This window comes from Ornithorhynchus anatinus, chromosome 9 (assembly GCF_004115215.2).
Source record: "Ornithorhynchus anatinus isolate Pmale09 chromosome 9, mOrnAna1.pri.v4, whole genome shotgun sequence".
NCBI classification, from domain to species: domain Eukaryota; kingdom Metazoa; phylum Chordata; class Mammalia; order Monotremata; family Ornithorhynchidae; genus Ornithorhynchus; species Ornithorhynchus anatinus.
In genome coordinates this window covers 47,426,679-47,440,018 of record NC_041736.1, presented here as the reverse complement: position 1 = coordinate 47,440,018, position 13,340 = coordinate 47,426,679, and the positions used below count along the sequence as shown (strand labels likewise).

The following is a 13,340-nucleotide window of genomic DNA, read 5'->3' as shown; positions in this document are numbered from 1 at the left end:
CAGAATGAGTCAGTGCTATGGGGTGTAGAGACACCACTGATGGAGTTACTAAGAGATGAGGACCAGCATATTGTCAGCGTCTAGACCGAGGAGAAATGGAAAGAGTTTATTCTTCCAAGAACAGCACCCTGAAGCAAGCTAAAAGGTTAAAGGAGGGCTTGATGTTAGTTCTTTACCTTTGTTGTTTGGATAAAGTTTACCATCCCATAGAAGTGAATCCTGGCAGCCCAGTGGACTGACAGCACAAGGTGGTTGTGGATAGAGGTGAAAGGTGGAGAGTTTTGAGATTTATATGTGTGAGACTGAGAGAATGAGACTACTGATGGACTCTGAGTCTGTTAAACCTACTTCCCTCTATGCGCCCAAGCGGAGTGCTCTCCTCCTCTGACCTCTTGCCTATTTCAGTCTTTCTTGAACCATTTATCATCAACCACCTTCTTCCCAATGATGTTTATTATGCACTTCCTGGGTGCAGAGCACCATTGCTAACTGCTTGGGAGAGTACAGTACAGATAGAAGAGATGATCCCTGCCCATCTGGAGTTTACAGTTTAGAGCTTCACAGCAATGCCCTCCACCATCCCTGTGCACTTTCTTTACTCGTTGGACATTTCAGAAACACAGTTTTGGAACTCCTGATACACATGTTTAGTTGAACCCTGGTTCAATCCCTGTTCACTGTACTAGAAGCAGCACGCAGAGAAACAGCATGACTTAATGGAAAGAGCACGAGTTTGGGAGTCAGAGGACGGGGGTTCTAATCCCAGCTGCACCGCTTGTCTGCTGTGTGACCTTGGACAAGCCACTTACATTTTCTGTGCCTCAGTTGCCTCATCTGTAAAATGGGGATTTGAGCCCCAAATGGGAAAACCTGATTACCTTTATCTACTCCAGCGCTTAGAACAGTGCTTGACACATAGTAAACACTTAACAAATGCCATTATTATTATTAATATTCCCCTTAGCACAGTGCCCTGCACACAGTATTTGGTCAGTAAATACATTTTATCCATAGATTGGAACACAAAGCAAAGTTCCGCTGCTTTAGATAGAAATATATTCTTACAGATTCTAATGGGCATTTCTCCAAGCTGCCGAACCTTAGTCATAAAAGGTGTCCAGAAACCGAAATCACTTTAAGCTTTTGTTGTGCCGGTAATGTTTTGATAGGGTGAGTCATGGGGTGGCTGTGTTGCTTTTCATCCTGCTTTGTTTACATTTTTTAAAGAGTTTGGGTTTTCATAAATGCATTCTACTACAATGCCAGAATCTCTCTAACATCCATATGTGAAAGCTGGACCTCTCCTGAGTGGTAATTGGTTCCAGAATGGGGCTGGCTGCCATAATGTTTGGCTGCTGTATCCCCAGAGTTGCCCATCTCCTGTGCATATGGAATGGCTGCCTGTAATCAAGAATTTGAATGGCTTATCTTGGGCCTGATCCCGTCACCCTGGAAACAGACATCTGTATGGGACCGTTCTTTTCTTGAAATTGACATAAATAGTTTTTACATGACCCAGAAATCAATGATGTTGTTCGACATTTAATGTAGCACCTAGCGGGATGGCCAACCTCCCATTATATTTGATTTACTTCACAGTGCTTAAAGCTAAACTCGCATCCACTTGAGAATAAATACCAGTTTTGTGCCATTTGTGTAAAAGAAAATTGACTGGGATGGGGGTTAAAGCTGGGAATGGGGAGTCAGGGCCCCAACGTTCATTTCCAAAACCTCCCACCCTCAGGTCCTTAGATCACTTGATCTTTTGCCATCTCTGGTACCTGAGCTTCCTTAACAATTAAATGAAAAAGAACTTTATTGAGAAGCAATATGAGGTTTCATCCCCAAAGGTGCTAGCCTCCAGGAAAGAGCAATCAGAGTGTTCTATTCGGGACTGCCTAAGGATTTGCGTTTGGGCCGAAGATCTAAACATCGCATCTGCTTCTTGCCACCAGCATATACAGTGCTACCACCCCCCCCTTTCTCTCAAGCTTCATTTTCCCCATCCGGCCCACTCTTCCCTCTGTTCTCCAGTGTCTCCAGAGCAGCTCTGCTTGTTTCTGTCTCAATTTTTGTGTGCTAAATCATGATCTTCCCTTTACTAATTCCTTCCCCACAGATGTTTTTATTTTTTGCTCCCTTTTTAAGAATTTTAAGTTCCTGTGGATGTCCTTGCACCCCCCCTTTCCTCAACATACTCTTCGGCTCCCGTTCTCTTACCAGTCCCCCTCCCCCCTCTTTCCTCACTTTCTCTAGTTATCCTTTATGTTTGAAAACTTTCCAGATTTTCGATCTGCGTAATTTGTAGAAATCAATGTATTCTTCCCATTTAACTTCAGTAATTTTTAAGGGTTTGACTTGCTGCATTAAACCAACTTTAAGGAAGTGCTGAGCAGTAGTTCCAAGCAATTGCTTGATAACTGGAGTCATTTCCTAGGTAACAGAACGCACTGCCGCAAGCGAACACAAAGCAGGTAAAGACCCTGCTGTTGTACTCTGAAGGAACCTTAATAATATGCTATTTAATTCTATTTAAGGAATGACTTTTAGCCGTGGGACCAATCTACTTTTTCTCCTGCTCACACAGTGTGTGTAATTGTAATGAGGCATTTTGGTGTTAAATGTTATCCACTGGGCCTTGAGGTTGCACTGTACTTGAGAAGCAAACAGGCTTTTCTAAAATAAACAGACTAAGAATCATTGATAGGGAGTATCAATAAATAGTAAAGAAAATTGATACCTTTGAGGATCTGCTGAACTATATTTTGGACTTGTATTTGGTTTATCACTTGGAACAAATTTAACCAGGAAAATTCTTCCCTTCCCAAATAGCTTTCTTTCTTGCCCGATAAAATGACATGCACTTACTTTTGGTTGGAGATTTATGATCTAGATTTTGAATGCTCTCAGATACTCGTATCTCCTGTCGGTTCACAGATTTTGACTATTTCTACTCTATTAGTTCCTTCAGAAGTGATCACAGGAAAGGAGTTAAAGTGAAATGCTCATTCTTTCCATTTTCAAGTAGAAAATAACTCTTGTGAATAGTGTGGTGGTGGAAGAAGCTGAAATGAATGGATAAAACAGAATTTTGGGTTATCCATGGATTTGATTTTTCCATTTCCCGTGGACCATCATTAAGACAGATAGTTTAGAATTTGTTCCGATCGCCTCGTGAGGTGTCGGTCTATCATTTAGTTTTACTGTTGTAGAATTCGGACTGTGCCTTGAAGCTAATCCTTCGATGTGATGATTGACTCTCCTTTTGGGAAAGACAGATGATCCTCAGTATTAAAAGCCAGCTGTGAGACTTGCACTCTCTCATCCCTGCCTGTCACTTTCCTGTTAGGACCTGGAGCGCAACTAGCAAACAGAACGTAAATGCATATGCAGGACCCTTTGGCGGCTGAAGTGCCCATAACATCGTTCATTCATTCATTCATTCAATAGTATTTATTGAGCGCTTACTATGTGCAGAGCACTGTACTAAGCGCTTGGGATGAACAAGTCGGCAACAGATAGAGACGGTCCCTGCCGTTTGACGGGCTTACGGTCTAATCGTGCCGGTGCTGTGTACAAATAGCAGGGAGTTGCCAGGGTAGCCGCTGCTGTCTTTGCCATCCACATTAGTTGGTTGTTTTCCAGGACTCCTGCTGTGCCTGTCCACCTTCCCGAGGGCCCTAGGTGATTCTACAGCTAGAAGCCTTCAGCACTTATAGCCGCAGCCCCGCTGACATTTTCTTATTGGTCAAGCTGGCACTAGAATCCCAGTGTCCTAATTCTCTAAGTGTGCAAAAACTACCATATCCCAAGAGGAGGAACTCGAGGAAATACCTGGCTAAGCACACACAGATACTACTAGATCAGCACCTTGAAGTCATACTGCAAATCTTGGTGTAGGCCTGCTCTGTGGAGTGCAGGACAAAATCAGTCGTGACACCTTTAGAGAGAAATGCAAGGAAAAGTGAGCGGGATCATGTCTATTTGTTTTGTTGTCCTCTCTCAGCACTTAGTATAGTGCTCTATCCAGAATAAGCGCTCAATAAATAACACTGATTGAGATTTTTTGAATGGCATGAATCCGGCTTCACATAGAAAAGGTGGAGGTCAATAAGGTGATTTTTTTTTTTCATCGTACCTAACGGGATTGGAAATGCCTCTGCATTGTTTTGGGGTTTTTGTGGGAGTTTTTTGGTGTGGGGTGTTGGTTGTTGCTGCCACAGTAGAATATACATCTCTGGATCTACCAACCAATGCAGATTATCAGCTTCTTAAAAAAACTATTTATTTCAAACATTTTTCCTCCTGTAAAGCCGAGTTCTTCATTTTGTTAAATAGATCCTGTTGCTAAACAATGCTAGAGACAAATCTGTTCATCATAATTGACTTTGAACAAATACAACTATTTAAACCATTAAACCATTTTTCATGGTAAATACATGAACATTTAAAAAATATTAAAATCTAACATTCCTAGGCACTTAAATCCCTCATGTTATTGTTCTTCCAAAGTTGAATCATTGCTTTCCAAATTATGAACCGCAACAGCAAAATAAATAGACAGTACAACATAAATAGACTGGGCAAGGAAAAATGGATTTTTTCTTTGATGTCAATATAAAAGCCCAGAAGGGGGGGAATATATTTGTATTTAGCTTGCTTAGCTTAAGGTCTGTTGAATTCAAGGAATAGTGGATTAATGGCTTGATGAATGGACTGGTCCATAGGTCAGAAGGCAAGAGATCTAAATTGCATTTAGACTAGTTAAGAAATTCACAATGGATCATTTTGACTGAATCCATTTATTTTCTTTGTTTTGGCAAAATTGTTCTTCACAGTGTTAGTTATTTTTTTTCTCTTCAAAAAACATCCCAGAACCATTGAGTTCTAGGTCCAAGTTTGTTTGAATGACGGGTTGGGGAGCGGAAAAAAGTGGGCGTAGGATTCCTCAGAAACTTTGGCCTAAGACCCTGAAACCACTGAGCTTGAATAACTGTTTTTTTGATGGCAGGGGCAGGAAAGCTTTTTCCTAAACCTCCTTTCACTTGCATCTTCCTTATGCCAATATTTGTTGACTCACTATGGGTTGTTGACATTTATTGAGTCCCTACTGTGCCATTCTTTTAACCTCATCTACTAACAGATTTTGTAGAACTGTGTGCCTAAGATTAATCAAAAAAATCCCTGGTTCTTCACGGTTAGCAACATTTACTTCTTGGAATCAATCAATCAGAAGTATTTATTGAGCACTGTACTAAGCGTTTGGGAGAGTGTGGTACAACGGAGTTGGTAGATGTGTTCCTTGCCCACAGGAGCTGACAGTCTAGAGGGTGAGAAAGACATTAATATAAATGTATTACAAATCTGTAAGTGCTGTGGGGCTGAGAGTCATGTGAAAGTAAGTGCTTTAAGGGTACAGATCCAAGTGCAAGACCAAACTAGAAGCCGCCCTTTGGGATAATTATTTAAAAGAAGGCAGGCATAGAATTTTATACAACTGGTCTTTGTCCACACTATGTTTTGAGCAACAAAATCTGTTTTTTCTCAAGATCTCACCAGATATAGAAGTACTACCAAAAATCTGTCTTTCAGAGTAAAGTTGCATTGTTAATTACCAGAGGCTCCTCAGAGTACAACTAGTTTTTTATTGTGTGTGTTCTATAAATACTTGTTGATTAGCTGATTAATTGGGGCCATCTGCATTACACAGTAATTTAACCTTGCTAAAATGGCTTCTGTCAGAATAGTCTAGGTCAGGATGGTTTAACCTGTGTGATGGAGCTGGGGGGTTCGTATCCAATAGTTCTATCAACTAATGTTCCTAATGTATTCAGTATGGTGTTGAATGTGCTTATTTTTCTATATCCTTTTGCCTCACTTTGTTCTTTAATGAACACTAAATTTGGGATGTGGTAAATACACCTCTGATTCAAAGTTTTCCCCTATGGGTTTACTTATAGGATATCAATGAACCGTTTTGTCTGTGTTGTATTCTTCTATCATCTCTGGCACATAGGGGCTTATTTTTAAATTTGATTAGGAGGCAGGCTTGAAGAGAGGTTAGGATGAGCAGGGCAAAGAGGTGTGGGATTTTCAGGGAACAAGGGAGAGGTAGATAAGGGGAGTGAAGGAGAACAAAGAGAGAAGACAGCAACCCAAAGGAGAAAGAAAAGATGTCGGGGAGGGAGCAGAGAGAAGAAAAAAATGGGGAGTAAACCCCCATCAGAGGAGAGTAAAGAATCACCCAGATAGGTGGTAGAAGACAGTGGCAGAAAAGAGGGGAGCAAAGAGTCCACTGGGATCAGGAGCTGGGAGCGGGGAAACTATTTCTTTTGCAGAGATGCCTGGAGAAGCAGACCCCACCCACCTCTTCAGACTTGGGACTAGGTGGGTTTGCCCAAACCCAGAGCAGCCAGAAAGGCCTGTGCACAACCACAGAAGCAGCTGGGAGTCACCAGAACCCCAGCCAAGAGGTCTCCGGTGTGCAAAGTCCCTGGTCAATCCCCCTCTCCAGTCAGGGACAAATTCTTTCTCAACCCTGTGGGGTCAAGGACTTTCTCCTCTGCAGTGACACTCAAGTGTTGAGCCCGAGTTTTGTACACCTCCACTCTGGTCTGGGGTCAAGCTCAGGCCCAGAGCCCAGCAAGGTGAGAAGAACACCCAGCTGATTCCCAGAGCTCCGTAGGGGCCTTTTAAAGCCCCTCAGAGAATGAGGAGAGCCCGCCCAACCCCATTCAGCACAAGGCAAGAACCCACCTCCCGCTTCATCCAAAAGCTAGTGAAAGCCCAGTCGCAGTTCAGCAGGGAACAGGAGAAAGCTTAGATTCAGCCTCTCGAGAGAACTGAGGGACACCTTGAGAAGTAAAAGTGCCATCTTGACAGCTCCTTTTCCGTTAGGCCCCCATCAAGGGTCAGAGATGGCTACCTATGATACTTGTTCTGCAAAACCTTGAGCTAAGTTCCTCTTCCCTAGAGTGCCAATTAACCTCACACCCTAGAGTGGGCATCTCTTTCTTGGCATCCCCTTCCTCCCCCCTACACTTTTCCCCCAAAGGAGTCTGGGCTGTCATAGCATACTGAAAATCAGCTTTAGCTGGAGAGATGCCCATTAGCCACAGTTTTCACAATAATTAGCACAGACTTAAAATGATTGTTGCAACAAATGCTTCTAGGTAAAACAGTGTTTTAGAACATTTCCTGAAGGATGCCTTTTTTTTGTTTGTTTTCTCCCGAGACAGTTCCCCCCGGCTCCCTTCCACACTGTTTTAATACAAAAAAGTTTAATCTATTTTTGTTTTGCAACAGTGGTGATTTTTCCTGGAATTCTAAGGCATTTTCTTAACCAGAATATATTCTTTTTCTCTTTCCTAAGAGTCATTCTTCCACTATTATTTCTAGGTTAGTTCCAAGTGACTCAAATAATAAGATTTTCTTAAAAAAAACTCACCGGGTGATTGACAACCAGTTGGATGCATACTAATGTTTTTTTAATAACACATGCAAAAGAAATTTGTAGGTTTTGTCATTTGACATTTTCTTCAAGTAGTTTTTATGCTTAGGTGAACTCACTGCCTTTTATTAAATCCTAGAAAATTGGAGTATCACAATTGGGAAAGTGTAATTGGAAATGTGGTGTTACATTTCCTATAATAATTAGATGCTTGGCATTTGTTCAGTTTATCAACTGATCACCTTTTATGTGTTCATATATACTAACCAATTCTCAGGGATAATTAGTTTAAAATGAATGTGTTTTTTCTAAATTATCTTCAGTGATTAATTTATATGTATTATCATGGGAAAGTTTTTTGTTTCTTGCCCCTCCTGCCCCCAGAGGTGAGGAGGTTGAAAAGATGTGGAAGGGTAGTGTTACCAGTTGTCCCATTTAAAGTGGGATAATCTCATGCACCTTTTAGAGTTCCATTTCAGCACTGGTGAAGCCTCAGGGATGCGTTAGGATCCTACTTTCTCAGAAGTGATGGAATGAGGCCCATTAGCCACCACAGAAGTGCAGTTGCAGAGAGGAGAAAAATGCTTCCAACTTCCTTTTCCACCCCCTTTTCAATCAAGCAATATATAATATGGACTGGGAACCAGAGAACCTGGGTTCTAATCCCGGCTCTGCCCCCTCCCTGTTATGTGACCTTGGGGAAGTCATTTCTCTGTGCCTCGGTTTCCTCAAATGGAAAATGGGTATTCAATACTTGTTCTCCCTCCTACTTATTTTTAAAAAATAAATTGTAGCTATATTTTGAGGAGCCTATACCTTATGAAATGAGCAACTTTACCGATTGAATTTGATCCTTTAAAATATAGAACACAGTATCAAACAAACCTAAGGGTGGAAAAAAATTCTCAGATTTCTTCCTATTCTCTCCTTTTTCTTAATTTATCAGAGTCATATAAGATAAATAAGAGATGAAAGAGCAGGTAAGTAAATCAAGGATTACAGCTCTTGCTTTTTGTTGGTTAATTGTTTTACTGACTAATTAAAAGCAAGAGTTATAATCCTCAGTAGCCACAATCCAATCTCACTCAACTGGGGCCATTACAGCCATGATTATTTTCACTACAAGATAGAAGATGATCAAATCAAAGGTGAAATATTTCAGAAGGTAAACACCAACTGTGTGTAAGAACCCATAAAGATCAGATCTCCCAAAGATGGAATTACAAAATGAAGGGTCATGAATGTTAAGATGAGATCTTAAAATAAGCAAGAGGAATTGATTTGTAGGGAAGACTGAGGAGTCATAAAATCACATGTAAAGATATTTGAGTTCATTTAAAATTAAGCAAGTAGTTGTGGTCTCCAGTTTGTGATTTGGTAAATGTAGAATGATTCAAGAGGAGAACAATAAACGATTGGAAAAAATCTCTAACTGGTGGTGTCTAGAAAGCGCAAGAAGTGTTGCCTTATATTATTTTTTCTACTGATCATATTTACTGGTGTCCATTTTGGTGTACTTACCAAAAGACAACGTGCTCAAGTAGCAACAGATTCTCTTTTAAAATGGTTTATCAGGTACTCTCTGGATGATCTGGGGGGCCAAGTGTGAAGTAGAGCCCGTCATTGGGCAGGGATTGTCTCTATCTGTTGCCGAATTGTACATTCCAAGCACTTAATACAGTGCTCTGCACATAGTAAGCGCTCAATAGATACTATTGCAGGGAATATTAACGTTCGTCTCCCTTCTAAACATGGACAAGTTGTAAGGGCAATTTTCACTTGCAGAGAAAGATTGCTCTGGTTACAAAAGAAGTGAGGAGCATGGGCATAGTCACTTAACACAAAACCAAAATAGGGTGTTAGGATGATGGGCTATTATGTTAGGGAAGAATTGGGTATTAGCAAGATTATCTTTGGTGCATAACCCTTCTCTCCAAACTAATGAGCTCATTTTGGGCAGGAAATGTACCTGTTAAATTATAGTCTCCCAAGTGCTTATACAGTGCATTGCACACAGTAAGCACTCAGTAAATATGATTGATTGATATAATACCCCGACAATGTAGATTATGGGCAGAACAGGTTGCATGAGAAAAGCTTCCCCCAACCATTTCAAATTACTTGACATCACCTCAAACAAGAAAATAGAAATAAGATTATCATGACCAAATATTAAAGTGGAAATGTAGGAGAAAAATATATTCCCCAAATTAGCTTCCAGTACTTACGTATTGTAATGTCGTAAGGTCAGGGAATATCCATCCTTACCTAGGACCCTTCCCCTTCCAACCCCTCCTTCCTCAGCTGCAGAGTTAATAACAGAGTGAATTTTACGCACACAAAGACCTCACTTGACCCTTTGCAGTGTTGCAATAGATTTGGGAAATATGAGCCTCAGTCCTCCTAAGGATGTGTAAGGGAAAAGAAGCAACTCTAGGTAGCAGGCAGTTTTTTGGCTATCCCCAGCGTACCTGAATCTGTGGAAAGTCTGTATGCCACTCAACCACTCAGACAAGATGAACGTCCAGTAGGAGTCCATAAAAGCCCCGTGACACCTTTTGTCCTCAATGTGGCTGTTAAAGAAACAGTGGCTGCACATACTAATTGCCACAAAGAACTTCTAGAATACGTTGCATGTGGAGACGCTGTTCAACATTAAAATTCAGTATGTGATCATTTATTCCCTGCCCAAGTGAGTATTCATGTGCCGGGATGAGGAGGGGAAGAGAGGGTTGTCTTTAGTTTAGTGTAATTACAGTTTTGTAATTTATTTTTCTAAATTGCACCTTTCCCATCAGTTGCTTGTCACCTCTGAAAGTAAACTGCACAGAATTCTTTCTACCTGGTAGCGGTGACATATTTGCATTGGAAGAAAGAAAAATAATTACAAGAAGAATTTCAAAGAAATTCTAAAATCTTATCAGGATTCTCATTCTCCTGAGTTTTTGATAAAGGTTTCAGGTTTTGAGAGGTGTCAATGAATTTGGAGGAAAAAGAGAAATGGTATCTTAAAGGATGTTGTTTCAGAATGAAAATGAGTTTGCAAGTGTACAATATTTCATTATATTTTTGTGGCTTAAGCAGTGGCAAAAATTATATTTGCTTTTAAAGCGTGCCAAGTTTCACTGACAGTAGGTGGGGAGAGAGCAGAAGATAAGATAAATTGCCACCTATGTCTGTTATGACACTGGATCACTGACCTGAAATGTGACCCATCAGTTGGAAAATCAGGATTGTGAGGGGGGAAAAAATGAAGAAAAATTGACAGGCATATCAGAAACTATTTCAAAGAGATCAAAGTCACCCTTTCCATGATGATGATATTTATTCAGTAGTATCAATCAATTGTATTTATTGAGCACTTACTGTGTGCAGAATAGTACACACAGTTGGGAGAGCACAGTATACCAGAGTTGGTAGACATGCCCCGCTCTGTACAAGGAGCTATGTGATAAGCAGTAAAATCGATACAAGATTAAAAAAAAAATCGGGTACAGACCTTGACCCTCCCAGAGCTCACAGTCTAAAGGGAGGGAGAACAGATGTTTTGTCCCCATTATACAAATGAGGAAATAATTATGGTACTTTTTTAGCACTGTTTTAAATGCTAAGGTAGATACAAATTAATCGGGTTGGACACAGTCCCTGTCCCACGTAGGGCTCACACTCTTAATCCCCATTGTACAGATGAGGTAACTGAGACTCAGAGAAGTTAAGTGACTTACCCAAGGTCACACAGCAGGCATGTGGTGGAACTGGAATTAGAACCCAGGAACTTCTGAGTCCAGCCCCATGCTCCATCCAGTTGGTCACTCTGCTTCTCAGAAAACTGAGGCATGGAGAAATTAAGTGGCTTGCCCAAATTGAACATCAGGCAAGTGGTAGAGCTGGTATTAGATCTAAATCTCCTAACTCCCCAGTCTCTTGCTTTCTCCATTAGGCCATGCTGGACTCGGCACTGTGAGGGTGACGGTTTTTTCGGCAGGAAGGATAGCATAACCGGCCCACTCTGACACTTTTCGAACCCTGCCATTTGCGGCTAGAGTCCTCAAGGGTGCTAAGTACCTGTTGGGTTAGTGTCTTTGGAAGGGCTGGGAATTAACTGGGGAAGGTTTGCCAGTGGCTCAGGCCCTTCAGATGAGGAAATTATTTCCCTGAAGCACCAAGTTTAATATTGCTGTAAAATTTACTTTGGTTTGAACATTTAGCTTACCCTCCCTTTGTAAGTGCTTAACAAATGCCACGATTAATATTATTACTGTTCACATGCATGTAGATTGTTTTGTTAAAAATCTTTGGATCATGGGGAAAACATGAATTCCCTTTATATTTTTCCCATAGGAAATTGTACTTTTTTAGCACTTTTCCACTTAAAACTCTCTTTTCCTTAAACCAATTGTGAGTACTAACCCTTATATAGCAATAATTGAAGTTCCAGTGTCTTCAGACCCCAGAGAGGGAGAAAGCATCATCATCAATCATCATTAATGCTATTTATTAAGAACTTACCACTTGCAGAGCACTGTACTAAGCACTTGGGGAAGTCCAGTGCAACAGAGTTGCTAGATGCGTTCCCTGCCCATAGCGCGCTTCATTAAAAAGGAGAGTGTATTGGCTGTAACATCTCCAGATTTATTCCACCAATGTTAAAAATATTAATAAAAGGTTAGGGATTGTGTCTATTATGTTGTGTTGTACACTCCCTAGCACTTAGTACAATGCTCTTCACACAGTAAACTTTCAGTAAATATGATTGATAAAGATGAATGATAGTTGTTACAATTTTTTGTATAGTACTTTTTTTCATTAAAAAATGTATTTTCTGTGTGCTGTTATCTTATTTTGGAGTTCTGAGAACAAGGCTTTGGAAACCCACTTTGGCTTAATTTTGAAAACTAAACACTTATTTCTTCCCTTAATGTTACGGATCCAGTGACTAGAAAGATAACTTTGATACTTTCACAAAAGTTTTTGGGACATAATAAAAGAGACCAAGAGATACAATTTTCAGTAAAATACAGATTAGAAAATCTGATTTTGTATCTCTGCAATGGTAGCAATAAGAATTTTCAAATACCAGCTGAAACACTCATGTTTTAACACAATATATGGATTTAGCTATTTAAACGTCATTGATGTAATTTGGTAATTTTGCCTCTTCATTAGAGAATTCCTAAGTAACTGAGAGAAGAATGTACAATAAAGTGGTTGGTGGTGTAATTGCTAACATCTTCCTTGGATTCCTGCACTTCTATTTTTTTTTTTTCAAATGAATACAATAGGATTTCAGAGTATTATTCAGGGAATACATGTGGATTCCTTCCAACTCTCTTTGTTCCTTCAGGACAGATATCAGTGGATGGATTTATGCGCTATCTGAGTGGAGAAGAAAATGGAGTGGTTCCCCCTGAGAAACTGGATTTGAATGAAGATATGTCTCAGCCACTCTCTCATTATTTCATCAATTCTTCCCACAACACCTACCTCACAGGTACTGTAAAGATTAAGGAATGTTCTGCAAAAAGATTCAGAACCCTGATCTATTGGGTGAAATAAATATGCTGCATGGAGTAGTAAGAATTATAATTATGATATCTGTTAAATGCTTACTATTTGCCAAGCATTGTTCTAATCACTGGGGTAGATACAAATTAATCAGGTTGGACCAAGTCCCTGTCTCACGTGGTGCTTGCACTCTTATGCCCATTTTACAGATGAGGTAACTGAGGCAAAGAAGTGAAGCCTATTTGTTTTATTTTGTTCTGTTTTGTTTTGTTGTCTGTCTCCCCCGTTTGGACTGGGAGCCCATTGTTGGGCAGAGCTTGTCTCTATCTGTTGCCGAATTGTACATTCCAAGTGCTTAGTACAATGCTCTGAACATAGTAAGGAC

General features: G+C 40.4%; 1 protein-coding gene across 3 annotated transcripts in view; it reads left to right on the top strand.

Annotated features, from left to right (window-relative positions):
• Positions 1–13,340, top strand: part of PLCB1 (phospholipase C beta 1) — a 457,205-nt gene that overhangs the window by 310,374 nt on the left and 133,491 nt on the right. For all 3 annotated transcript variants that reach the window (XM_029071936.2, XM_029071938.2, XM_029071937.2), the window contains one exon: positions 12,795–12,941. In XM_029071936.2, the coding sequence (XP_028927769.1) occupies positions 12,795–12,941 (147 nt within the window). The remainder of the gene's footprint in view (positions 1–12,794; positions 12,942–13,340) is intronic.